The 23,269-nt window shown below is 47.2% G+C and overlaps 11 protein-coding genes across 11 annotated transcripts; 6 read left to right on the forward strand and 5 right to left on the reverse strand.

Annotated features, from left to right (window-relative positions):
- Nucleotides 1–830: 830 nt before the first annotated feature.
- On the reverse strand, nt 831–1,630 carry N7469_003264 (putative GPI anchored protein; the record flags this gene model as incomplete). Its single annotated transcript, XM_056642184.1, has 3 exons — nt 831–1,221; nt 1,312–1,445; nt 1,502–1,630. 3 exons carry the CDS (start codon nt 1,628–1,630, stop codon nt 831–833), a joined length of 654 nt encoding a protein of 217 aa, XP_056501596.1.
- Nucleotides 1,631–2,048: 418 nt separating this feature from the next.
- On the reverse strand, nt 2,049–3,391 carry N7469_003265 (alcohol dehydrogenase family protein; the record flags this gene model as incomplete). Its single annotated transcript, XM_056642185.1, has 5 exons — nt 2,049–2,106; nt 2,170–2,214; nt 2,294–2,363; nt 2,408–3,186; nt 3,273–3,391. The coding sequence occupies 5 exons, from the start codon at nt 3,389–3,391 to the stop codon at nt 2,049–2,051; spliced, it is 1,071 nt and encodes a 356-aa protein (XP_056501597.1).
- A 993-nt stretch (nt 3,392–4,384) lies between these two features.
- N7469_003266 (uncharacterized protein) lies at nt 4,385–4,678 on the forward strand (the record flags this gene model as incomplete). Its single annotated transcript, XM_056642186.1, has 1 exon — nt 4,385–4,678. One exon carries the CDS (start codon nt 4,385–4,387, stop codon nt 4,676–4,678), a length of 294 nt encoding a protein of 97 aa, XP_056501598.1.
- Nucleotides 4,679–5,256: 578 nt separating this feature from the next.
- Nucleotides 5,257–7,166, forward strand: N7469_003267 (sugar porter family MFS transporter; the record flags this gene model as incomplete). Its single annotated transcript, XM_056642187.1, has 5 exons — nt 5,257–5,570; nt 5,661–5,861; nt 5,923–6,308; nt 6,426–6,763; nt 6,816–7,166. The coding sequence occupies 5 exons, from the start codon at nt 5,257–5,259 to the stop codon at nt 7,164–7,166; spliced, it is 1,590 nt and encodes a 529-aa protein (XP_056501599.1).
- A 530-nt stretch (nt 7,167–7,696) lies between these two features.
- N7469_003268 (DUF3433 domain-containing protein) lies at nt 7,697–11,473 on the forward strand (the record flags this gene model as incomplete). The annotated part of the gene is made up of 2 exons (XM_056642188.1): nt 7,697–7,715; nt 7,788–11,473. The coding sequence occupies 2 exons, from the start codon at nt 7,697–7,699 to the stop codon at nt 11,471–11,473; spliced, it is 3,705 nt and encodes a 1,234-aa protein (XP_056501600.1).
- Nucleotides 11,474–11,840: 367 nt separating this feature from the next.
- N7469_003269 (uncharacterized protein) lies at nt 11,841–13,635 on the reverse strand (the record flags this gene model as incomplete). Its single annotated transcript, XM_056642189.1, has 5 exons — nt 11,841–12,218; nt 12,305–12,581; nt 12,649–12,925; nt 12,992–13,498; nt 13,611–13,635. 5 exons carry the CDS (start codon nt 13,633–13,635, stop codon nt 11,841–11,843), a joined length of 1,464 nt encoding a protein of 487 aa, XP_056501601.1.
- A 609-nt stretch (nt 13,636–14,244) lies between these two features.
- Nucleotides 14,245–15,437, reverse strand: N7469_003270 (ketopantoate reductase family protein; the record flags this gene model as incomplete). The annotated part of the gene is made up of 4 exons (XM_056642190.1): nt 14,245–14,817; nt 14,881–15,195; nt 15,251–15,344; nt 15,397–15,437. The coding sequence occupies 4 exons, from the start codon at nt 15,435–15,437 to the stop codon at nt 14,245–14,247; spliced, it is 1,023 nt and encodes a 340-aa protein (XP_056501602.1).
- A 368-nt stretch (nt 15,438–15,805) lies between these two features.
- On the reverse strand, nt 15,806–17,334 carry N7469_003271 (FMN-dependent alpha-hydroxy acid dehydrogenase; the record flags this gene model as incomplete). Its single annotated transcript, XM_056642191.1, has 3 exons — nt 15,806–16,148; nt 16,215–17,196; nt 17,247–17,334. The coding sequence occupies 3 exons, from the start codon at nt 17,332–17,334 to the stop codon at nt 15,806–15,808; spliced, it is 1,413 nt and encodes a 470-aa protein (XP_056501603.1).
- A 393-nt stretch (nt 17,335–17,727) lies between these two features.
- Nucleotides 17,728–19,524, forward strand: N7469_003272 (uncharacterized protein; the record flags this gene model as incomplete). The annotated part of the gene is made up of 5 exons (XM_056642192.1): nt 17,728–17,919; nt 18,015–18,225; nt 18,292–18,358; nt 18,412–18,875; nt 18,938–19,524. The coding sequence occupies 5 exons, from the start codon at nt 17,728–17,730 to the stop codon at nt 19,522–19,524; spliced, it is 1,521 nt and encodes a 506-aa protein (XP_056501604.1).
- Nucleotides 19,525–20,378: 854 nt separating this feature from the next.
- On the forward strand, nt 20,379–21,680 carry N7469_003273 (D-galactonate dehydratase; the record flags this gene model as incomplete). Its single annotated transcript, XM_056642193.1, has 3 exons — nt 20,379–20,554; nt 20,618–20,839; nt 20,927–21,680. 3 exons carry the CDS (start codon nt 20,379–20,381, stop codon nt 21,678–21,680), a joined length of 1,152 nt encoding a protein of 383 aa, XP_056501605.1.
- A 533-nt stretch (nt 21,681–22,213) lies between these two features.
- On the forward strand, nt 22,214–23,114 carry N7469_003274 (uncharacterized protein; the record flags this gene model as incomplete). Its single annotated transcript, XM_056642194.1, has 3 exons — nt 22,214–22,330; nt 22,384–22,596; nt 22,671–23,114. 3 exons carry the CDS (start codon nt 22,214–22,216, stop codon nt 23,112–23,114), a joined length of 774 nt encoding a protein of 257 aa, XP_056501606.1.
- Between the last annotated feature and the right edge of the window lie 155 nt (nt 23,115–23,269).

The raw sequence follows: 23,269 nt of genomic DNA on the forward strand, positions 1-23,269 counted from the left end.
CGCGAGTACAACAATCAGCACTACAACGAGTACCAGTACTGTCAGTGCGGAGGTCAAAGAGTGGAATCGAAAAGGAAACATTGCAGCTATTGTCTTCTCCTGCTGTTTGATATCTCTCTTCCTTGGGATCAGCATCATCCATTGCGCACGAGACCGAGCCAAGTCAAAACGAATCGCGCAGAGAGAATTATTGAAGGAAGCCGCCGTCTCTACGACACCATTGAGCTATTCAAAAACAAACTCAACCGCCAATCTACTACCGGATCGCTCCTCGGGCATGTCTAAAGAGAATCCTTTCTCTGACTCTCGTCCTCGAACGGCACAGAGCACATCGCCGACGCCCAACAACAATACGCAGCCAGCCGCGGGAGAAGATGAGCCAGTAAAAAATACACAGCGGTCATTAAATCAGCTCCAGCGAGGATCATTGGTTTGAAGGCGGCCGCAATAAATTCGAGATGACGAGATGGTGTGGATTCTGATTTTAGCCTTACATTATTCATTGTTATGTTAGCATATTGTACCACAAGGTCACCCAATGTATTCAACTACTTATTACTATATATTCCAAGTTCGCAACCACCCACATCACCGCCACCTCCAAGAGTCCTGACCGTATTATACAAGAGTATCTAGTAGATACTTTTCCACCTTCTTGTGAGATCCGTGTAGTAGATCGTTTTACAACCAGGCAATTTGATGACGAATGCAGCCCACTTTAGCAGCTTTCTGCGACTTGAAGGTGGTAACATCATGATTATGGTATTGAGAATTATACATGGACACCGATCTATATTATCACTTAAGGCATATATCTAACACCCTTCTACCTACAATGCGACCGCAACCACTGCGATCGCTGCACCACCCATAGCAAGCACTGGCGCGCCAGTTGTTTGCATTCCTCCACCAGTACTGGTGGAGGAAGACATAGTGCGCGTGGCCGAGCCTGATGTTCGAGATGTCGTAGTATCTGAAGACCCAGACGTCTGACTTCCGCTCTGCTGAGAAACACTGTCCGAGGATTGCGCCGTGGGCGCAGAAGCCTCTGTGGTTGCAGCGGTAATCGCACCCGCGGTGACGGTGACAGGGAGAGAAGTGATATCTGTACTATCTAGAGTCGTCGTGTGTGTGCCGGGGAAATTCGCTCCGGAGCCACTGTCGATCTCAGTACAGGTTCCAGTTGTCGTGCCCTCCAGGGAGCAAATCATGCGACCGTAGCTATCATTGAACAATTCATTAAGATTAGACTAGTCCCTGTTCATCGATCTCGATTGGAAGAAAGGATTTTATAGAGGGGTGGGGAATTACAATTCGCCAGTGACACTCATGGACCACTCCACAACCTTAGGCCCTGAGGTCAAAATCAGACCGGGCGACACGCCACAGTCCGAACTGTCTGTACCAGGTGGGCAATTGATACTATAAGTCGTCGTGCCGGCACTCTATTGTACCCGACGAGGTGAGTGGAGGCCGTGTGGATCAGCACGGGTGGACGAACCTGCGAAATGATGGAGGCGACCAACGCGGTGCCTTCAACATCGGGAATAAACAACGAGGTCACAGAGGACTCCGCAGAGACCAAGGTGACAGTCAGGAGGGTCAAAAAAGATATGATCGTGGCAGCCATGTTGGACGTTGAAGAAGACAAAGGGAAATGTAGAAAAAAGAAGGGAAGAAAAAAAACCTGTAAAGGGGAGAGGTGGAGATAAGACGAGAAGCATCCGTGATTAGTAGGAAATGAGATCCGAAGAACAACTTGGAGACATCTAAATTCAATTTTATACCAGGAAGGAAGAGCAGGAAAAAAGCAAAATGCGAGGAAGATCGATAATAAACTATACTAATATTCTCAGTATACTATGTATAGTGGAAATACACTCTAGATGTATCAAATCATAACTACGAGTTGGTATTCGTTGCTCGTCTTCGTATGCCATGCAGCGTCATTTGTGAAGAAAAATGATATGTCAACCACCTAGTTCACAAACTAAATAGGTTGAACTTGAACTTGAATAAACAAGCTTGTTCCCCGATCTTCTAATGTACTATTTATCCGCTTCGAAAACAATCTTCTGACTCTTCATCTTGTTGAAATCGTCGTACCTTGGGGTACAAAATTAGACCTGTAAATTCAATGAGAATAACATCACGCGCGGGATCACTTACGCCTGAACAGCTTGAGAAAGTGGGCGAATATCTTCCACCATGAAGCTAGGGAATTTATTAGATCCAAACGGGATAGAATGGAGCTTCAATTGAAACCTGAAGCAAAAGAGGTCACTGCACTTACTTCAGTGTGTCTTGTTTCTTGACCAACAAGTCCATCGCTTGCTCGAATATGCCTGCCATGGTAAGTTCTGCTGAAAATGGGTTGATACGGGTCGGAATTCAGAAGATCACTTACTGCGAACCGGACATCGTCCCATCTGCAACCGCAGATTCTTTCCATAGGCTTCATTTCCCGTCCAGGGTATCTCGCCATTATGCACACCGACACTTGACAATACACCCCACGGGCGTAATAACTCGAATCCCATACGCAGCGCACTGCTATGGCCGACCACTTCAATCACCACGTCGGCACCGCGACCGTCTGTGATAGTTTTGACTCGATCTCTCAAGCCGGTCTCATTCTCGGCAAAGTTCCAAGCTTCGGCACCAAGACTTTCGGCGAGCTGCAGACGCGAGGGAACACTATCTATGGCAATTAAGTGCTTCGGTTGATACTCAAGCGCACTAATTAATGCGCAAATTCCGACAGGTCCACATCCAAATAGAAGTACTGTGCTATTCCGGATTGCCTTGGGTTCCAATGAGCGGAATGCATTGTTGGCTGCAAAGTATCCGGTCGGGAAGATGTCGGCCATCAGTACGAGTTTCTTTTCGTCAATTGCCGCTGGAGCATGGAATAGAGTCGACTCAGCTAGCGGGATTCGAACATACTCTGCTTGACCTCCATCCAATATGGCACTGCCGTATAATTGACCGTTGGCGCATCGGGAGGAGAATCCACTCTCGCAGTAGAAGCATGCACCGCAGCTGACGGTGAAAGGGGATACGACCCGATCACCAGGCTTGAATGAGTGTATATTGGCACCGATCTCGAAGACTTCACCAGTGAATTCATGACCCATGATGAAGCCATTCCCGGATGGCTGGTGACCCCGGAAGACATGCAGTTCGCTGAAGCTGGTCAGCAACCACACTTCCCTATCGACCCGAACCAAAATTCGATGAAGATTGGCAAGTGGTCCAATGAATTTATTTACCTGCCGCACAGCGCGGTATATCTCACTTTCAGGATAACATCCGTGGGCGCTTGGATTTGGGGTCGAGGGCGTTGCTCTAAAGCAACCTGGAGAGTTCCTTTGAAGACAACAGCCTGCATAATGACAGATCTGATTATACCACGATAAAAAGTTCAATTTACGTCGATCGAGAATATTGTTGCAGCTGAGCTGAGAATGGCATGAGGGGGTTTCAAGTCACGCCTTGAACTTCCCCACACTTTGGGACTTTGTATACCTCGGCTGTTCGGTTGATTTGAATCTCAAGAAGCCTTTTTCGTATTAGACAGTCAAACCACCAGAGGAAGTCTGAAAATACTCTCGAAAGCTACTGATCAACACTGATGGACTGCTCAGACCCCGTTCTACATAGTATGTTAGTAGATGAACAACCTTCTGCGAACGAAAGTGGGCTTCCAAAATCTATTATTCAATGAGCTTGCTAACACATGCTATGTAACTTGTTCAAGTCGTCCAAAGTAACTATTACTTCCGTGCTGCTCAGTCTATTGCTGGTATAGAATAACTCCACATGATACACACAGCCCCGACTCTTTCAGATCGCTTGTTATCTCTGTTACTGAAAATTTCGACTTGCAGCGAATATAGAAACTTGCCAGATAAAACAAGTACGAAAACGGCCGATATTAAGACATGGCCCAGGTCCGATGCAAGCGAGACGGCGCAAATCACCAAAAGTGCACCAACTACGCCAAAGTAAAAGTATTTTTTTATACACCAGCGATACATAGGGTTCAGTGACTGGAGAGAAACAACAACCAAAACGAGGTCTAAATTGTATGCCTCATCCGGGCTTCGACCCACTAATCTGTCACCTGGAAGGGAACCCGGAGCATTTCGCCAGCTTATATCAAACCCAATCGTTGGCCCCGAAGGAACCCTTCTCCACTCGCTAGAGGGAAATATGGAAGGAATCGCGTGGTTACATATCGGATTTCCTGCCAGTCAAGAAAATGGCAAAATGAGCCAATCAGGCAAAATAAATGCAAACAGGGGATACAGTAATGTACCTCTTCTGTACCTACTCAACTCCACATCGTTCATTTGATGGTAAATCACGACTGAATCCCAACATGAAAAGTTTGCGCTTTCTTCCTAGCTCGCCCTACACTCACCACCACTTCACAGTTTCATCATTTACAATCGGCCTGACCTTAATGCAAACCCCGAAAGTCTTCGAGAGATCATTGTCGATCGATCTCCATTTCGAGAAGATGCCCAACCGCCACATCCCATCGCGATTGGAGGACTGGGTACGCCAGCTTCACACTAGACTAGACTTGATGCACTGGGCTAGCATTCAAGGGTTGCAAGCTTTCTTGTTCCCAGTCTTGCCATCTTACGTGGATTGGACGGCTGAGCATTGACCTCTTTTGCATGTCTAGTTGAGAAAGAAAAGAAAAAGGCAAATTTCGCCTGGGCGTGCGGATGAGCGACAAGCCCGGACGCCACAGGCCAAGCTTTCATAGTATAGGCTTGGAAGTATGAGATACTTCACATCATAACATCACTGCATCAATTCTACAAGCTGAGTATGTCAACATCATAAGAGTCCAACAAACTAAAAGGAAAACTGGGTCAGGCCAATCTGGGGAGAGTGGGGTGAGTCGTAATTCCCCATGGGGGCCGCGCGATCTCTTGCATTCATATTGGCTGATCCTCCAAAGAAAAAACGGGGCAGCAAATTCAGAAATGAATGATCAGAGCATGAGAAAGGTTGAACCATTCATCGATGCTACATCGCATCGAACTAACCCGAGCTCGATGGTTCTTTGTTGGTGCGCAATTCTCCTCTCCGAATCAGTTCCGGACTCGATGCGGCAGTCCCGAAGGAAAACGAAGGCCTTTGCATGGATATTTAACGTTCCTTTCCCCCTCCTCCCACCCCTACACAGCTCGACTTGATCCTCTTTTTGATCTGGTTTACTTGTTCCACTTATTCATCATGGTGGTGATCGGGAACATTTACGTGATCGCCTCCGTCGCCGTCGTCGGCGGCGGTCTATTCGGTTTCGATATTGCTTCCATGTCAGCCCAGCTGACGGAGAATTCTTATAAATGCTACTTTAATCAGGGCCCTAATGGCCCGCCTTTCAGTTATGATAACCCTGAGAAGGGCTGCAGCGGTCCTCGCTCGCTCGTTCAAGGTGGTATCACTGCGTCGATGGCTGCGGGCTCCTGGCTGGGTGCCTTAGTCTCTGGTTTCGTGTCTGATCTACTTGGCCGTAAATATGCAATTATGTCAGGTTGTGTGATTTGGTAAATATTTTACCCCAAGGGCACTAAGAGCCAGGCTTCTCTAACCCGCATCCATGCTGCTTGATACGGAGAGCTGATACTTCCATACAGGGTCGTCGGTTCAACCATCATTTGTGCCTCTCAGAATATCGGTATGCTCATCGTCGGTCGCATTATAAACGGTATCGCAGTCGGTATCGAATCTGCTCAGGTTCCGGTCTATATATCTGAATTGTCTCCACCATCTAAGCGTGGCCGCTTTGTGGGTCTGCAACAGTGGGCCATCACTTGGGGTATCTTGATCATGTACTAGTGAGTTGAAGAGCCCTGTCAACTTTGCGTGAAATAATAATTGCTCACATATTCAAATTAGTATCTCATATGGCTGTGCCTTCATTGGCGGACAAGACGCTGACAACTGGAGTGCTGCTTCCTGGCGTGTCCCCTGGGGGTTACAAATGATCCCCGCCATTCTCCTGTTCTTCGCAATGATGTTCCTGCCAGAGTCCCCTCGTTGGCTAGCTCGTAAAGATCGTTGGGAGGAGGCACATGAGGTGCTAGCACTGGTGCATGGCAAAGGTGATCGAAACCACGCTTTTGTTACTCTTGAGCTGCAGGACATTCGTGAAATGTGTGAGCTGGAACGCACCTTCAATGACGCTGGATATATCGATCTTTTCAAGCCCAAGATGTTGAATCGAACTATGGTCGGTCTGTTCACTCAAATTTGGTCGCAGTTGACAGGCATGAACGTGATGAGTATGTGCTTCTTAAGTGTCGCCATGGAGTCTACTTGATTTCTTGGTGCATTCCTGCTCCCATTCCGGTTCCTTACCTTTTTTTTCTCTTTTGACGGAAAATTGACTGGTATGATAGTGTACTATATCGGATATGTTTTCGGCATGGCTGGCTATTCAGGCAATGCGAATTTATTGGCTTCCTCGATCCAATATATCATCAATGTGGTGATGACCTTGCCAGCCTTGATCTGGCAGGATAGATGGGGTCGCCGACCTACCATGCTGGTTGGTGCCTTGTTGATGTGTGTCTTTATGTTTGCCAATGCAGGTATTCTTGGTGCACACGCCGAGATCCTCCCTATGGATGAGCGCGCATCACCCGAGCAGTCAATGCGTCTCAGTGGCGCTCCGGCCAAGGGATTGATTGCCTGTACATATCTGTTTGTCGCCTCCTATGCACCAACCTGGGGCCCCGTCTCGTGGACATACCCCCCCTGAGTTATACCCATTGCGTCTGCGATCCAAGGGAGTATCCATGTCAACCTCAGGCAACTGGGCCTTTAACACAGCGCTGGGATTATTCACTCCGCCAGCGTTTGAAAACATCACCTGGCGAACTTATGTCCTTTTCGGTGTTTTCAATGCTGCCATGTTCATTCACGTCTTTTTCATGTTCCCGGAGACAGCGGGAAAGACTCTGGAAGAGACAGAGGCGATGTTTGAAGATCCTCAGGGTGTGAAGTACTTGGGCACTCCAGCCTGGAAGACTCGAGTGATCACCACCCGCACCGTAGCCTTGGAACACGGCGATTTGGAGTCTGCAAAGGGCCAGGAGGCTACTTCGGTGCCAACTGTGAGCACGAGTGAGAAGGTGTAAACATACTAGTTAAATTTGAGTAGTGATTAGCATGGGTTGCAGCGTAGAAGTGATCAAGGTACAAAGTTTGAATATCCGAGTTATTCCATGGTTGAATCAGGAACAGAACAGTCTTCATTGATTTAGTTCTTCATCATCAGAGTAATCAATTCTTTCACTCTCTTAATTCCTTTCTCTCTATTCCGTCTATTCCGTCTAGTCCATCCATCTTTTATACAATTTATATCCATGAACTTCCTTTTATAATCCCTGATATGTCGGCGCTGCTGACTAAAACGCCAAGACGCCGCGCGGCCAACTTCGCCCTTCGCAACTCTCCGACGTCATTCGGAGATTTCTTGCTTTCAACCTCTTGTTCTCCTGAATGTGGAATAGGATTTGTTCGAGGATCGAGGAGTCTACTATGATTTGGCAATGCTCTTGATCACTTCTTCCCTTTTTGACCGGTCAGCATGTCCGCCGATGGAGACAGGCCGAGGGGGTCACGTCTTCGGGCTCAATGGACTGGTAGGTTGAGTCTCATTTCCAACATGGTCAAGGCCATGTCTGGTCTGTCTGGATATCTAGATTCTTCTAGTCATGCAGAATGCATGTACATGACTCTATATGCTAACGTACAAGGTTTCTTGACAGCCTTCGTCGCTCCCTTCTTGACCTCCTCTGCCACAGACCGTCAGCAACGAGGATGGCGTCCGCTTGCCCTGCGACCCCCGTACCTTGCGTCTTTGGCCTGCTTGATGATGACAATGTTGCTGATCCTGGAGAGTTTGCGTCAAATTAGCAGCCGACAAGGTGGTTTGGTCTTCTTTGATGATACAGATGACGTCTCTGCCCTACAATCTTTTGCTTATAACTATATTCCCATCATCATCGCCCTCATCCTACTCATCTTTTGGACCGTCGCCGATTTCGATGTACTTCGACTTGAACCATATTTCCAGTTGTCTATGCCGGGTGGTGCCCCGGCCACTGTGCTGTTTATCAACTACAACTTTGGTCAGACGATTCTCACTCCGATCAACGCTGCCCGTCGCCGTCACTGGCTAGTGCTTTGGGTCTCATTGTTGACCTTGTCCATTCGTCTCATCTTACCGGCACTACAATCAACGATCTTTGAATTGCGACAAGTTGAGGTCCTTCAACATGATTATTTGCAAAGCTGGCCAACTTTGGTGGACTTGGAAACGCAAGCCACTTGGATGTCTACCCAAGCCAACAACACCGTCGATTCTGTCCTTTCCTCCGACGAAAGAATCCGTCGTTCGCGCTCGTCTCAATACGCCGTAGCTCCAGTTGAAGTTCCAGGTGGCAATCAAGAAGATGATGTGTTATGGAAATTGGATCAGACTCTGTACTGGGCTCAGGTTGAATGCGAAAATGTCCCTGTGGACAATCAATTGACCGTTGCGATCAATACCCCCGAAGAAGGTCTGCCAAAGATTTCCTGGGATGCTTCTGGGATCGATCTGTCAGATACATATGGGACTGCAAAAGACTGCAAACTGGACTTTCACTACGAAAATGTCTTCTTTCCCAAAACCGATTACCTTCAAGTTCGATATTGGGAGCCCGTCATCGATTCCACCGCCGAAGCTGAATTCCCCAACACAACGAAAGCATTCACAGCTAATGGATGCGATCCGTACGACTTGTATGGGATGCTGATCTCAGTCAACGCGACATCAGAAAATGCTACTCATTCCAACTATGCTGCGAGTGGGCTGGCTTTTGCCTGTGACATTGTATACCGGAAAGCCCAAGCCCGAGTGGCAATGCATCCCAACAGCTCCATCGAATGGATTCATCTGGACCATGCTTCGACCCGCACTTTGACTGCGACCGAGTTCAACATCGACCATTTCCAAGCCCTGCTGTCTCAACGTGCCCCCTACACAAGTGACATGATTTTTGTGAGCAACAACTCGACGAATGGTGGCCGTACTGTGACGGAATTACCTGTCATTAGCGAAGAGCTCGGAGATCTGCAGCCTTTGCTCACCTTAGATACATCTTCTATCATGACTGAAGTGGAATTCACGTCGAAGATCGCGCGCGATGTCAAACAAACATTTGTCCTCACATTGGGTCGTCTCTTCGACCCTGATCGCACCCCGACCATCCTCGCTGCTGTTCGTGCCACCTCAAAAGTCGCCATTGCGGTTGTAAATTTCGCAGCCATTTGGTCTGAGTTCATACTGGGCGCAGCTGGACTTACTGCTGTCTACCTTCTCTTCCTCTATCGCTCTCGGAAAACATTCCTGAAAAGTGACCCGGGCTCTATTGGCGCCATGTGCAGTATTGCTGCTGATATATTTCACCCTAACAACATCCTTTCCGAACCGCTTGCAGAATTCCATCAATTCTCGACTCGTCAAATGCGCCGGATCTTCAAGAACGCTCGTTGCTACTGGCGACCTGGGCCTTCCGGTGATAGATTGGAAATTCTTGCGGAGGACGGTTCTCCTGTGCAACTAGGTGAAAGCCTTGGAGTTCGTAATGATCCAATGCCTCATTTTCTTGTAATTCCATTCTTTATCGTTGAATTTCTGGCTCTGGCCGCCGTGATCATTCTCATGGCCCTCGTTGTTCAGTCTTTTGTTCGTGATGGTCGATTTCGGCATTTGAATCAATCGGATTCTAGCTCACTGCAAGTCGTTCTATCATTTTTGCCCTCGGTAGTTGCCTCCTCTGTGAGTTCTCTGTGTACATCGATACACCGAAACCTCAGTGTTCTGGAACCCTGGGTGCATTTACAACGGGGAATGGCCACGGCAAGATCATCTTTGTCTTTGAATTACGCCTCGCAGAGTCCCATTGCTATATTCTTCAAATCCGTTCGAGATCGACATGTTCTTCTGGGACTAGTCTCTATCGCATGTGTCATCAACATGGCCCTCACAGTCGTGGCGGGTGGCCTTTTCACCCAAGAAATGACAACTTCAACTCTACCGACAGATGACTTGACCCTGAACTATAGCTCATCTATCTTTTGGCAGAATGATTTTGCAGCCCAGTTCACGGAATACGACCTTATTCAGACAAGTATCACCAGCGGGGTTCCTGTTCTTCCTTGGACAAGCCCGAATGAATCCTTCCTGCCTCTTCAGATACACAATCGCGATTCCGATGCTCTTTATGGAGCAACCACCTTGGGTGTGGGGGCTTCACTGGAGTGTCAACCCCTTTCATCGGAGAAAGGCCTAATGTATAACGAGACCACGAGGGAGAGCTACTGGAAATACGAGCTCTTTGACAACAAATCTGTGGAGTGTGTTGCCGGCATGCCGAACCTGCGGGCCAAAGACGAGGGGATCTCTCTTTCCATTCACTTTTTGTCCCCAGCCAATGTAGGCAATTCGGATATATGCGAAACATCGACCGTTCTTGTGGTTGGCCGTTGGGATTATCTCCCCAACAGCACTATCAATGACAACAACACGATCGCTTTGCACTGTGAACCTCGTGTTCGCTTGCAGGATTACAATATTGTATTTGATCAAAAAGGTCAAGTGAATCATCATAATCCCATTGCGAATACCGGTATTACGAATGGGACCATCTTTGAGAATGCAACAGTCAGTCTGGGACAATTCAACAAAGTCTTTGCAGCCATTCCAGAAAGTTACGTGGGCAACACGACCACTCACAACGGTACATATAACATCTCGTCATACGACTGGGCAGGGTTCCTGGTTGCGCGCTTGTACCAGCGTGGAGATTCTGATTTTGACTCCCTTGACCCCGTCCGCTTGACCGACTTGACCCAAACGGTGTATCAATGGGTATACAGCACATATTTTTCAATCTGGCGGGATCTTTATCTTGAACCATTGGACGAACCAATCAAAGCGACGAACGGTACCATAATCCGAAGTACTTGGGCCATGCAACCATCCGTTCCCTCTCTCGCTATTGCTTTGATCATCATCGTGTTCGATACTCTAGTGGTTCTTATTGTCTTCGGAACTCGACGCGGTCGTTTTCGAGGTCCGCGAATGCCCCGATCAATTGGAGCGATCATTCCCTGGATTGCACATAGTCGCATGCTCAGTGATTTCGGTGATACGCATGACTGGAATAACACTCAACGTCGCGATCACCTCATTGCCCTCAATAAACGATATGGTTTCCGCATGTTCATGGGTCATGATGGTCGCTGGCGATTTGCCGTGGATGAAGAACCTAAACCGCATGACTCTGACTCCCCTTCTTCACCTCCTCCTCCTCCCACAGACTCTGATGCAAATAAAACCACTTCAATCCAATTGCAGGAGTTGATTGGTCATTTCACACGGAGGCAAAATTAATGCACACTCATACACTCACCCATAATCCGAGTATGAACGAGTGCAATGCGAAAACGACCTTATTGTTTATTCTTTTTCTTTGCTTTCTTGGGGGCTCTTGACATTGATGACGTTTGGGATACCACAACTTGTATACTTTAACATGGTAATTTGGCGTTCATTCTGTTTAGATAGCGCATGGCGTTTGATATCATAGAACATGGACATGATATTTGGATAGGAGAAGCTGGCCTTCACTTTGTCCTATTGCATGGTCGATTGGAATGGTGAGAGGTGTTTCACAGGCATACTTTGATGAACATGCAATGATTTCTCTGATGCCTCTTATAATTCAAATTTCTTACCAGTACATGCTAAAACCTGTACTTCAAGCCATTTCGACATGCTCGGACTGTGTCCTAATAGTATTCTTCTGATCAACTTCGCCAGTCAAAGTGACATCGTAGCCCTGTCGGATTAATTCCCATAATTCAGCAGATTTCTTTACAGGCGACGTGCTGCGATCCATAAATGCTAGATCTACTGCCTCCAAGCTAAAGCCGGCAGTTTCGGGATAAAAGAAGTATATCATAGGAATGAACGCGAGATTAAAAGCCGCGAAAACTATATAGGTCCGCCATCCAATGTTGTTAATGGCCACGGGGACAATTTCGATAACGACGAAAGTAGACAACCAGAGGAAAGCTGTGGCTAGACCAATGCCCTTGGAACGGTGCGCCAGAGGGAGAATCTCAGGACCATAACACTACAAATTGCCCATTACTTGTCAGTAAACAGCCACTGCACTCCATGCGTCGTTTTTTTTTTTTGATGGTGAAAGGATGAGCATACCCAAATCCCACCCATGAACCCCCAAGTATAGAAAGCTTGGTAGGCAAATAGCATAATAGCAGCAATAATTCCGGATATATTTGTGTTTACTGCGAGCATAGCAGCCATTATAGCCACCACTGCGGCCATGCCAATAGCAGAAGTGATGAATGATCGACGTCGTCCAAGTTTTTCAATGCTGTACCATGTTCCAAATGAGGCGACAAGAAACCAAATCTGAAGAAAGCCGGACATAAGAAGGGCAAAATGCCGGTCAAAACCAACTGAGTTTTCAAATCTTGATAAAATCAGTATGTTTGAAGTTGACGCATTTCTCGATTCCGTCTATGAAAAGAATGACATACATAATAGTGGTATAGTAGCTAATTGGTGTACTTCCGCTCCATGCCTGGCAGGCATTCAAGAGGCATGCGAGAAAAACGCGACGACGAGAACGAACGTGGTCATCCTTCATCAGATCTATCCAGCCTTTCTGCTCACTTTCAAGGGCCAGGGCGTCTTGGATCTCTGCGATAGTGATGGTAAGGTCGGTTTCATCGACTACTCCACGAGAAGAGGACAAAAGCCGGAGCACTTCTGTCCCCTCTTGATGTCGGTCATTCTGGAACAGCCAGCGAGGAGCTATCGACACGAATCAGCCTTGTTGGCAACACAATTGAGTAGCAAAATAGACTGAAACACTCAAACATTCTGGCATAAATAGCAGCATAACGTTGAGTATAATACCCAACAGAGCTTGAAAGGCCATAGGAAATCGCCACGACACGCTGCTTTCATATTCCGACAATCCATAGTCAATCCAGTAGGCCAAAACTTGTCCCAGGATAAGAAATGTCAGTGAAACTGCCATTAACATCCCTCTTGTCTTTTTTGTTGCCAGTTCTGACTGCCAAACAGCCAAGTTGCTTGATATAAGTCCAAGACCAACCCCAGCCACGATCCTTCCGACAATCAACTGCGGCGTGGCATAACTCGACGCTTGCAAGATCGCTCCAACACTTAAAATTCCTGATCCAATTTTTGCAACAGTGAGACGACCCCAACGCCCGTCGCTGAGACTGGTTGCTAAACATCCCAATAAACACCCTATCACGAAAAGCGCCGTGACAGTGCCTTCCATAGAGGAACTGAGATGAAAAGTTTCTTTGAAGGCGTCAGCAGTAAGCAGTCCACCGATAACTCCGTCGTCGTAGCCTATAGATTGTTAGTATTTTGATGTCGATAATGACATTTTGCAATTATTGAAACTTGCCGAAAATGACGAAGCCCATGCCCGTGGAAGAGGAAATTGCAGCTATAAGTCCACGGCCAGTAAGCCCTAGATAGGCCATTGTGAATCACTAGAATGTTTTATACTAGAATTCCATTCAATTCTGAGCTCATGAGTATGCTTGTATCAGCTTTTTTAAGAAATCATTCTAGTATGGTGTCATCATGAGATGTTGGGTGAGTCGATGTGATCAGAATATGATTTATATACCTCTATATACTACAGCCACTTCGACTCCAAAGCTTTCGTGGCGGGGAAATTGCCAAATAACAGGTGTTTATCTAGCGGACGAAGTTATTCTGCAAATCTACTGAGCTCAGACTACATCATCTCCCACGGGGTAAAAATCCTGCGCGGGGAAAGCGGGCCATCACGATACAAATGAAGCATGACACTCAGGGATACATCTCGGCAATCTACCGAGCATGTAACAACCCGTATTTTACTGTCGAGGGTGGGATTTTGTAGAAGTCAGACGTGGGGGTCTCGTCCTTCGCCATCAACCGAAATATTGGATGCTGATCAAGTGAAGAGACATGATTATTGGTGGAAGTTCATTATGTTTGCGCATGGGAACGACACAGGATGCAATGCGGAGTATATCAAGAATCAGCATTAGGCTTCCGATGTGCCCCCACGCCAGCTAGTATGTAGTATATCACCTGTGAAACTATAGTGCAGCTCGGATTCGGCCATCCACTGCGCGTAAGAGCACGTACAGACTCTCTAAATATGGCGCTGGGATTGCCAGCTCTCGGGATTTCCGTACTGGAAACCCGAGGATCACATCAATTTCCATTGGCCGACCATTCTTGCAATCCGTCTGCATGCTACTCCCAATACCAGGCATGGCATTGATGCGATCCATCAACTGATCAACCAATCCATCTTGTAGATGCACACCACAGCCTCGAGCGACTTGGATGACTTCGTCCATCAGTCTTCGAGTGTAGGGCTCGGCGTCAGGCGAGGAATGCAGCCAGGTTTGCGTATCAACTAGGGTCAATGTTGTGATTGAGTTCCAAGCTACATTCCATACCACCTTCTCCCACCGCTGGGGTTGCATGTCTTCGAGAATAGTGAATCTGGTCTCGCCATTTCGAAGAAGGTTGGCGAAAGAATCTAGGCGCTGTTTTTCGGTCGAGAAATCGAGTTGCGAATTGGGGAAAAGACCGATTTGCATATCTTCGGACTTGGTGTGCTTGACAATTCCGGGGCTATGCTGAATGGCACCAACCCATGTCTGGAGGCAAAGCAATGTTAATTTAGTATGATGGCAGACATAGGATGTAGAAAGACTGCTTACAACACAGGTCAAAATTGAGCTCATGGGAAACTGATTGCGGAATGCCTCCTCATTTCCAACACCGTTCTGGATAATGACAATTGTTGTGCGGTTCTGGTCCACCGCTGGTCCCAGTTTGATAGCAACATCTTCTTGGTCAATTGCCTTATGTGCGCATACAACATAATCGACTGGGCCTGCTTCAGCCGGGGATTTCACCACTGTCTCCGTCAACACAGCGTACTTTTGGCAGAAATATCCCTTGGAAGACGCTTGCTCACCTTTATGTGGATGGAATGTGTGATTCCCGTGATTCTCGCTGTTTATCGTGATTCCCTTTTTCTTGAGTCAGCCTTAGGTAAAGTTTCGATCAGTGACGAGGAGAGTGCACATTCGCCTTGACAGCATCGTAGTTGGAGCGTGCGACAACCGTTAGTCGCACGCGGTCGGATCGACTAAGAATAAATGCATAGAAGGAGCCGATTCTGTAAGGCGTTAGAATCAATATCTGGATGAGAGAGAGAGAGGAAGACTTACGCCCCCAGGCCATAAAGAAGGACATCGATATTTTCAGACATGATGCAGATGAAGATGGCAAAAAAGAACGAATTGATGAAGAATCAGCTTTTATTGGTCCCCTTCCAATCGTCCAAATCATCCCACCTACACTGCGCTAGTATATCAACCCCCGCAAAGCCTGGCGGGGTTCGGGGCCGATCCGCGTGGGGGGTTTTGTACCGGTAGATTTGGCAGTTCACTGGGGTTAGTGATGGCGAGGATGTACTTGATGTTGCATAGATTGATAGACTAAGACGATAGTGTTCGGTATGCAAGGCCCCGAGGCTTCAGATAGTATGAAAAGTTCATAGAAGAGAGGATATTTGTGCATGCAAAGTGGATGTTGTAATAGATCGAGTCTATAATAATAGCTAACTAACTATGGCTATTACAGTTTCACACTACCCACCATCTCACGCTCCAGTCGACTTGTATTGATCATCTCAGGCCTGAGATCCTTGAGACACGTTGCCCCGAGAAAAGTCATATTCGCTTCTATCTCTTGTCGTAATATCTGCACCATTCGGCGTACTCCATTCTCTCCGTATCCTGCTGATAGACTGTAAAGAAACGGTCGACCTAGTCCGACAGCCGTGGCTCCGAGGGCAATCGCTTTGAGGACGTCGGTGCCTCGGCGGATGCCACCGTCGATGAAGATCTGCATTCTGCCATCTAGGATGTGTGGTGCAAATTTTCGGATCTCTAATAGTGTAAGAAGAGGCGATTGCGCCCTGTGAGGTGAAGCCGTTAGTGCTTTGTTGCAAATATCAACTATGATACTTATAGAATGTACGCACGTATCTTGTGAACGACCCCCATGGTTAGACAAAACGATTCCTTGTACCCCGTACTCATAGGCAAGAGCAGCATCCTCAACACACTGAATTCCCTTGATAACAATCGGCAAATCGGCCAATTCCCGTATCCAGGTCAAAATACCCCAGTCAATAAAAGGAGATATAGAGCTAGCCATGACCTTAGCAACGCCCACGCCCTGAGCATCACTATCAGTGGCCGATATATCAAGATTTAATCTTTCGTCCATCTCGCGTTTGCCTACAACAGGTGAGTCCACGGTGATCCAAATCCCGCGAGCTCCAGCTTTGACAGCACGTGTGACGCTCTCAACTGACTTGGAAATGTCTCGATTGACATATAGCTGGAAGAAAAGTGGTTGATCTTCCGTGAGCCGGCTCTGTCTGACTTTTTCAACAGGCATGCTGGAACCATTCGCAAGGACCTGTGCTAATCCCTCTTTTCCAGCTGCCCGTGCAAGAGCACACTCACCGTCCGGATGGGCGTACTTTGCAATACCAACCGGTGACAAATAGACCGGAAGAGCGACTGGGTGGCCCAGGATCGACGTGGCAGTGTCGACACTGGGGACTTTCTTCAATATACGAGGCCGAAGGGCGACCTTTTGATATGCTTTAGAATTGTTTCGCTTGCTGATTTCGTCATCTGCGGCTGAGGTATAATAAGCCCAGGCATTGGGAGATAGATATCTTTCTGCAACTCGCTCAAAATCATGGAGATTGATCAGAGTGTTAAGCGGTGGCGGAGGCGATAGATCTCTTGGACTTGTTTGAGCCGGTGATGAGCCGTGGCCAATTTCTTTTTGGACTAGGTCGGCACTCTCAATATGCCCGCGTAGGGTGGTTTCGGGCAGTGTCTCAGCCAGCAGCTCCAGCGAGTGTACCGAGTCGAAATCACGCGTGGCATCTCGACCTGCGCATCGAAGAATCACTTTTGCACCCCCGGGATGTTCGTCCAGAAATTCTGGTCTGTATCAGCTGACTGTGGATCTAGTTAAATGCATTGAACATCACCTGTCACATCATAGACAGCCCCATGGATAGCAACCCAGCAAGATTGCCGGCTGTTATGTCTTTGAATCTCCGCGCGTGTCACTAGCATGATGAACTCATACTGACCTGAGTCTGACTAAGTCTATCTGAGGATTTTTGCAGAGTCAAATAATCTCGTGTGGAAGTGCATTCTGCGCCAGACGATCCTTTATCCCCGCATGAGGTGGAGGCGTGGGGGTCACGACTTACACCAGAATCATGCTGCATGCGCCAATTTGACCTCCACCCTGCTCCGGTTTACAGATGCGACGATCGTTCCACTCTGAGTCTGGAGAGGGTGGGGAATCCGGGGTGTGGACCAGATTGGATGGTACCCCATGCGAGGATAGGGAGGCAAGGCAAAATTATATCCATGCATCTTCCCATCCAAATTTACCAATCCATCACGACCCGCTCTTACACCGTTTGAGGCATCCTACCGGCATCTCAAGAGATTACAAAAATGACTGATGCGAGAAGTCTTCCGAAGCCTGACGCAATGCACGTCGAAGGCACAGATACAGGGAAGATTCACAATGGCGATGCTGCGTTGGCATTATTTGATAATCTTGAGGATATGCACGAGTCCTTCGAGCCGGGTGAAGAAAGGAAACTGGTTCGCAAGATTGATCTGATGATTCTGCCCTTTTTGGCAGTGTGTTATGCTTTCTACTATGTATTGCAATATCCTTCAAGCCCCCATACTCATACAATCGATTGCAAAACTAATATGATGGTGCAATTGTTCAGATTGACAAGACAACCCTTTCCTATGCTGCTATATTCGGAATCGAAGAAGATCTCAATCTCTCTGGTACCGAGTACTCCTGGCTATCGAGTATTTTCTATTTTGGTTTCCTGGTTTGGTCGCTTCCAACAAACCTTTTGATGCAGCGATTTCCTATCGGTAAATACCTTGGTGTCAACATTTTTCTTTGGGGCTTCTTTTTAATGCTACAAGGTATGTTAAGAGATTCAGACTAGAAAAAGGTGCAAATTTCAGTTGACGTCCTTAAAATCTAAACAGCCGCTGCAAAGAACTTCACGCAGCTCGCTGTTTTGCGGGTTATCTCTGGTGCTGCCGAGGCATGCAGGTAAGATTTCTTTGAAATAATGTCTTGATGTCTTTACTCACATATACTTGCAGTGATCCGGCTTTCATGCTGATCACGAGTATGTGGTATACCCGCCGTCAACAGCCCATTCGTATTGGCCTTTGGTATACTGCCAATGGTTTCGGTATAGCAGTGGGTGGCCTTCTGGGATATGGCATCGGGCAAATCAAAGGCGCTCTCACATCCTGGAAATACGAATTCCTCATAATCGGTGCCCTGTGCAGTGTCTGGGGTATCATAATGATCATTTTCCTTCCTGATTCTCCAGTGACTGCTCCCCAATTGTCCGATCGTGAAAAACGATTAGCTGTTGAAAGGCTGCGGGATAATCAGACTGGCATTGAGAATCGAAATTTCAAACCTCGACAGGTTTTTGAGGCCTTTCTAGATTGGAAAGTTTGGACATTCTTCCTTTTGGGATTTTCTGGTAACATTCCTAATGGTGGAATATCCAACTTTGGAACTTTGATTATCAAAGGGTTTGGATTCAGCACTTGTATGTATTTTATGCCTCTTCATACGTTTTCTAAAGGCTAACCTTGGGTATTCCAATTCTAGTGGTGACAACACTGATGCAGATTCCGTATGGTGCCTTCATTGCCATTATGATTTTAGCTGCCGTCTTTATCAATGATCGTCTGCCTCGTAATAATCGCTGTGTTGTGGCGGTAGCATTTCTGCTACCGAATCTGGCGGGCTCCTTCGGACTCTGCTATGTACCAGAATCCAACCAGGTCGGTCGATTGATCTGTTACTACTTGACGGGATCTTACAATGCATCTTTCGTGATTATTCTCTCTATTTTGACAGGAAATATTGCTGGTCATACCAAGAAGGTGATCACCAACGCGATGATCTTCCTCGGCGTCTGTGCTGGTAACATCGCCGGTCCCTTCTTTTACAAAGCAGAGCAAGCTCCAGGCTACTCGTTGGGAATATGGTCCATGATTGTTGCCAACTTTGTGGAGATTGCTTTGATTCTCTTCCTAGGAATGTGCTTGGCGTGGGAAAATCGTCGACGCGATCGAATTCAGCAAATTGTCCCCGGCGGCGATGCGGATGACCTGCGTCAATTGGAATTGGATCGTACTGCATTCAGCGACTTGACCGACAAGGAGAATGTAAATTTCCGTTATATATATTGATTTTCTACTAATGGGAAATTCAGCACTGCTGAATCTCAGATTATATACTACTTGTGTCACTGTTGCTCTAAATGTGAATAAATATATCAAGTACTATTTCATGTCAAACAAACCAAGAGCTCCCAAAAGTTCGATATTACTATTACACCGGACTTGTAGTACTCGAGCATTTCTTGAGAAAATGGAACCAAATTGATGGAGGCACTTGCAAGTGATCAGACTCAAGCTCCAACTCGAAGGGATACTGCATAGTACTAGTATACATATACTGGGTACCATAGCCAAATCACAATCGAGCGTCAATCAGTACGAGAAACATCTTACTGATATTGTAGGGTAAATAAGAGTTTGATTACCATAATTTACCATTTCTGCAGGTATTCCTTGCATTTCCACTTAATGACGTCTCCATAATTCTTTCTCAAAGGTGCATTCTCGTACTGGAGGTTGTACGCTATATCCAGCTGTCCCTTATAGTGGCTACCAAGCAACTCGATGCGCTTTTCGAGACTCAAAAATCATAACAATCGATCATTTTCAATTTCAACCCGTTCTCATGTACCCCAACTCTTAGAAAAAAAAGATATTCCACCAATCATCGCCGATCCCCCGGCTGTCGGTGCAACTCCGGGGCTTCTCCGCATTTCCGTCCGGCATATTCTCCCATTGAGACTCGTGCGCCTTGCAATCAACTCACCTCTCCACTATGATGACCCCCGCGTGGGATACCGTGGGATATCGTGGGATGAAATGGAGGGGAAATGCGAGAAACTTCCGAGGGGCACTGATTTCATATATGCTATACTTCCCCCACGACCGCATTTCTTTAACAATTCAAGCGATATCACTGCATCATGGCTAAGATAAAATCTATTGAATACTTTCGGGTGAAGCCTCGCTGGCTTTTTGTCAAGGTGACTGATGACGAAGGGAAGTTTGGCTGGGGTGAAGGAACTCTAGAGGGTCATTCTTTGGCTGTCGAGGGAGCATTAGACGAAATCATTGTTCGCCTTGTCGGGTTAGATGCTGAGTATGTGCATAAGCATTGTTCTAGTTCTTCGCATTTTCTGTCCCCTTCACTGACTGGTAATAGTGACATTGAACACATCTGGCAATTAATTTGGCGACTAGGATTTTATCGCGGCGGCCCAGTTTTCATGTCGGCAATGGCCGGCATTGATATCGCCTTGTGGGATCTCAAAGGTCGTCGACTGGGGGTCCCTATTTATCAGCTGCTTGGAGGAAAGGTGCGCTCAAAGGTGCAGGTCTATGCATGGATTGGAGGCGATCGACCTAGCGACGTCGAGGCTGCTGCGTGAGTCACCATATTTCATATTGATCTTGGGTGTATTCCAACAAGGTTGTGGGTACAAAGGACATAACTAACATATATTCTATCTAGCAAGGCGCGCATTGCCCAGGGGCTCAAATGCATCAAGATGAATGCAACAGAAGATATCAACTGGCTTGATTCTCCTTCCGCGCTCCAATCGTGCGTCGAACGCTTGAAGCAAGTCAAGGCCCTTGGTCTTGATGCTGGCATAGATTTCCATGGCCGCCTACATCGGCCTATGGCCAAGCAGCTTGCCAAGGCATTAGAGCCCTACCAGCCCCTCTTCATCGAGGAACCTCTGCTCTGCGAACATCCCGAGGCGATCAAGCAACTTTCCAACCACACCACTATTCCAATTGCCTTCGGAGAGCGTCTCTATACCCGCTGGGATGTCAAACGATTCCTCGAAGATGCGTCAGTTGATGTTTTACAGCCCGATATTGCTCATGCTGGGGGCATTTCTGAGACAAAGCGAATTGCTACCTTGGCTGAGACCTACGATGTTGCGATTGCACCACACTGTCCCCTCGGACCCATTGCTCTAGCAGCATCGATGCAGGTCGCCATCTCAACTCCGAATTTTGTGATTCAAGAAATGTCACTGGGGATGCACTACAATGTTGAAGCAGGCGACATTGATTTGAACAGTTATCTCATCGATAAAACTGTCTTTGATATCCAGGAGGGCTACGTTCCGGCACTTACAAAGCCGGGTTTAGGAATTGAGATTGATGAGGATTTAGTACGGCGTATAAGCAAAGAGACAGAGCCATGGCAGCCAAAGGAGTTCCATGGGCCTGACGGATGCATTCGCGAGTGGTGATCATGCTAACTATCCAATCCTGTTGATCCTACTGATGGTAGCAGTTTCAGCAATATTACCTCCCTAATGCTATCATCATTAGTATACCCAGAAATCATTTTTTTCATCTACCTCCTAGCAATCCTTTAAGCCCAAACTGCTACATATTAATAGGACTGAACTCTGCTAGCAACCTCTTGCATGAAAGTCATAGAGACCTGGATGAAAAGTAGCAAGCCCGTAGACTCAGTTGGAAGCCCTGGAGTGGACTATTTGTCTGGGCGTAGCAGACATGATACACGCTGGTATCAATGAATTTTTGATCACACTACTAGCTAACCCTGGGATAAGGTCGAGAATCTCACGGATGCGAATATCCTAGCACCACTCGGCCAATCCCCCACTCTATTGTCTCGCTGGATATGCGGGGTTGGCGTGGGGGGGACTTCAAGAAGTTCGATTTGGGGTTTGATGCCAGGTATATAACCCACCTCTCCGAGTTTCTTCGTTTGTCAGATGTACTCCTAGTTGTGTGTCTGCAGATATAATTCATCATGGACCTCTTCTCGCTCTCTGGCCGAACAGCATTGGTGACGGGTGGTACACGTGGAATCGGTCAGGCGATGGCCATCGCACTGGCCGAGGCGGGCGCAGATATTGTGCTGATACAAGTTCGCGAGTCCCCTAGCTGAAGCGAAACAGTCACAAGCTGATAAAAGAAAAGCGAGACACTACCAACCAAGAAACCAAGAAGCAAATCGAACAGACAGGACGAAAAGCATTCATTTATACTGCAGATCTCGCTTCACAAAAATCAGTCTCATCACTTGTATCGACAGTGACTAAAGATGGACATGACATCGATATTTTGCTCAACTGTGCTGGAATTCAACGACGACACCCTAGTCACCAATTCCCGTTGGAAGACTGGGACGAAGTCAGTATACACATCAAAGGCTTAAGTTCAGACATAGCGGAATTGTAGCTCATCACAGAATCGGTTGTGTCTAGGTCCTTCAAGTCAATCTTACCACCGTTTTCACCCTCTGTCGTGATGTTGGAGCGTATATGCTGACTCGATCACCCGACCAATCTGGCTGCCGCGGCAGCATTATCAACATTGCCTCCCTCGTCTCCTTCCAGGGTGGACTCACTGTGCCCGCCTATGCCGCTGCAAAGGGCGGTATTGCACAACTGACTAAAGCACTCTCCAATGAATGGGCATCCCAAGGGATCAATGTGAATGCCATTGCACCGGGATATGTTGCGACGGACATGAACACAGCACTCATCCAGAATCCGGAGCGAGCAGCAAGTATTTTGGCCCGGATCCCCGCAGGCCGATGGGGAAAACCGGATGATTTCAAAGGATCAGTCGTGTATTTGGCGAGTCGAGCAAGTGCATACGTCAGTGGAGAAATCTTGACGGTAGACGGCGGGTGGATGGGTCGATAGTCCCGCAGCCTTTTTGGACAACTCTTGATATTGTATGTATAGGCTTCATGAACGAAACATACATACGATACTCCCTACTGTGTACTCCGTACATGCGCGCTTTTCCTTTGTTGTTGATTTTTTCCTTGAATCCATCTTCTCCACTCCAGATCTCA

Source organism: Penicillium citrinum, assembly GCF_028827155.1.
Source record: "Penicillium citrinum strain IBT 23319 chromosome Unknown utg000003l:1.0-4596430.0:1.0-4598250.0, whole genome shotgun sequence".
NCBI lineage: Eukaryota > Fungi > Ascomycota > Eurotiomycetes > Eurotiales > Aspergillaceae > Penicillium > Penicillium citrinum.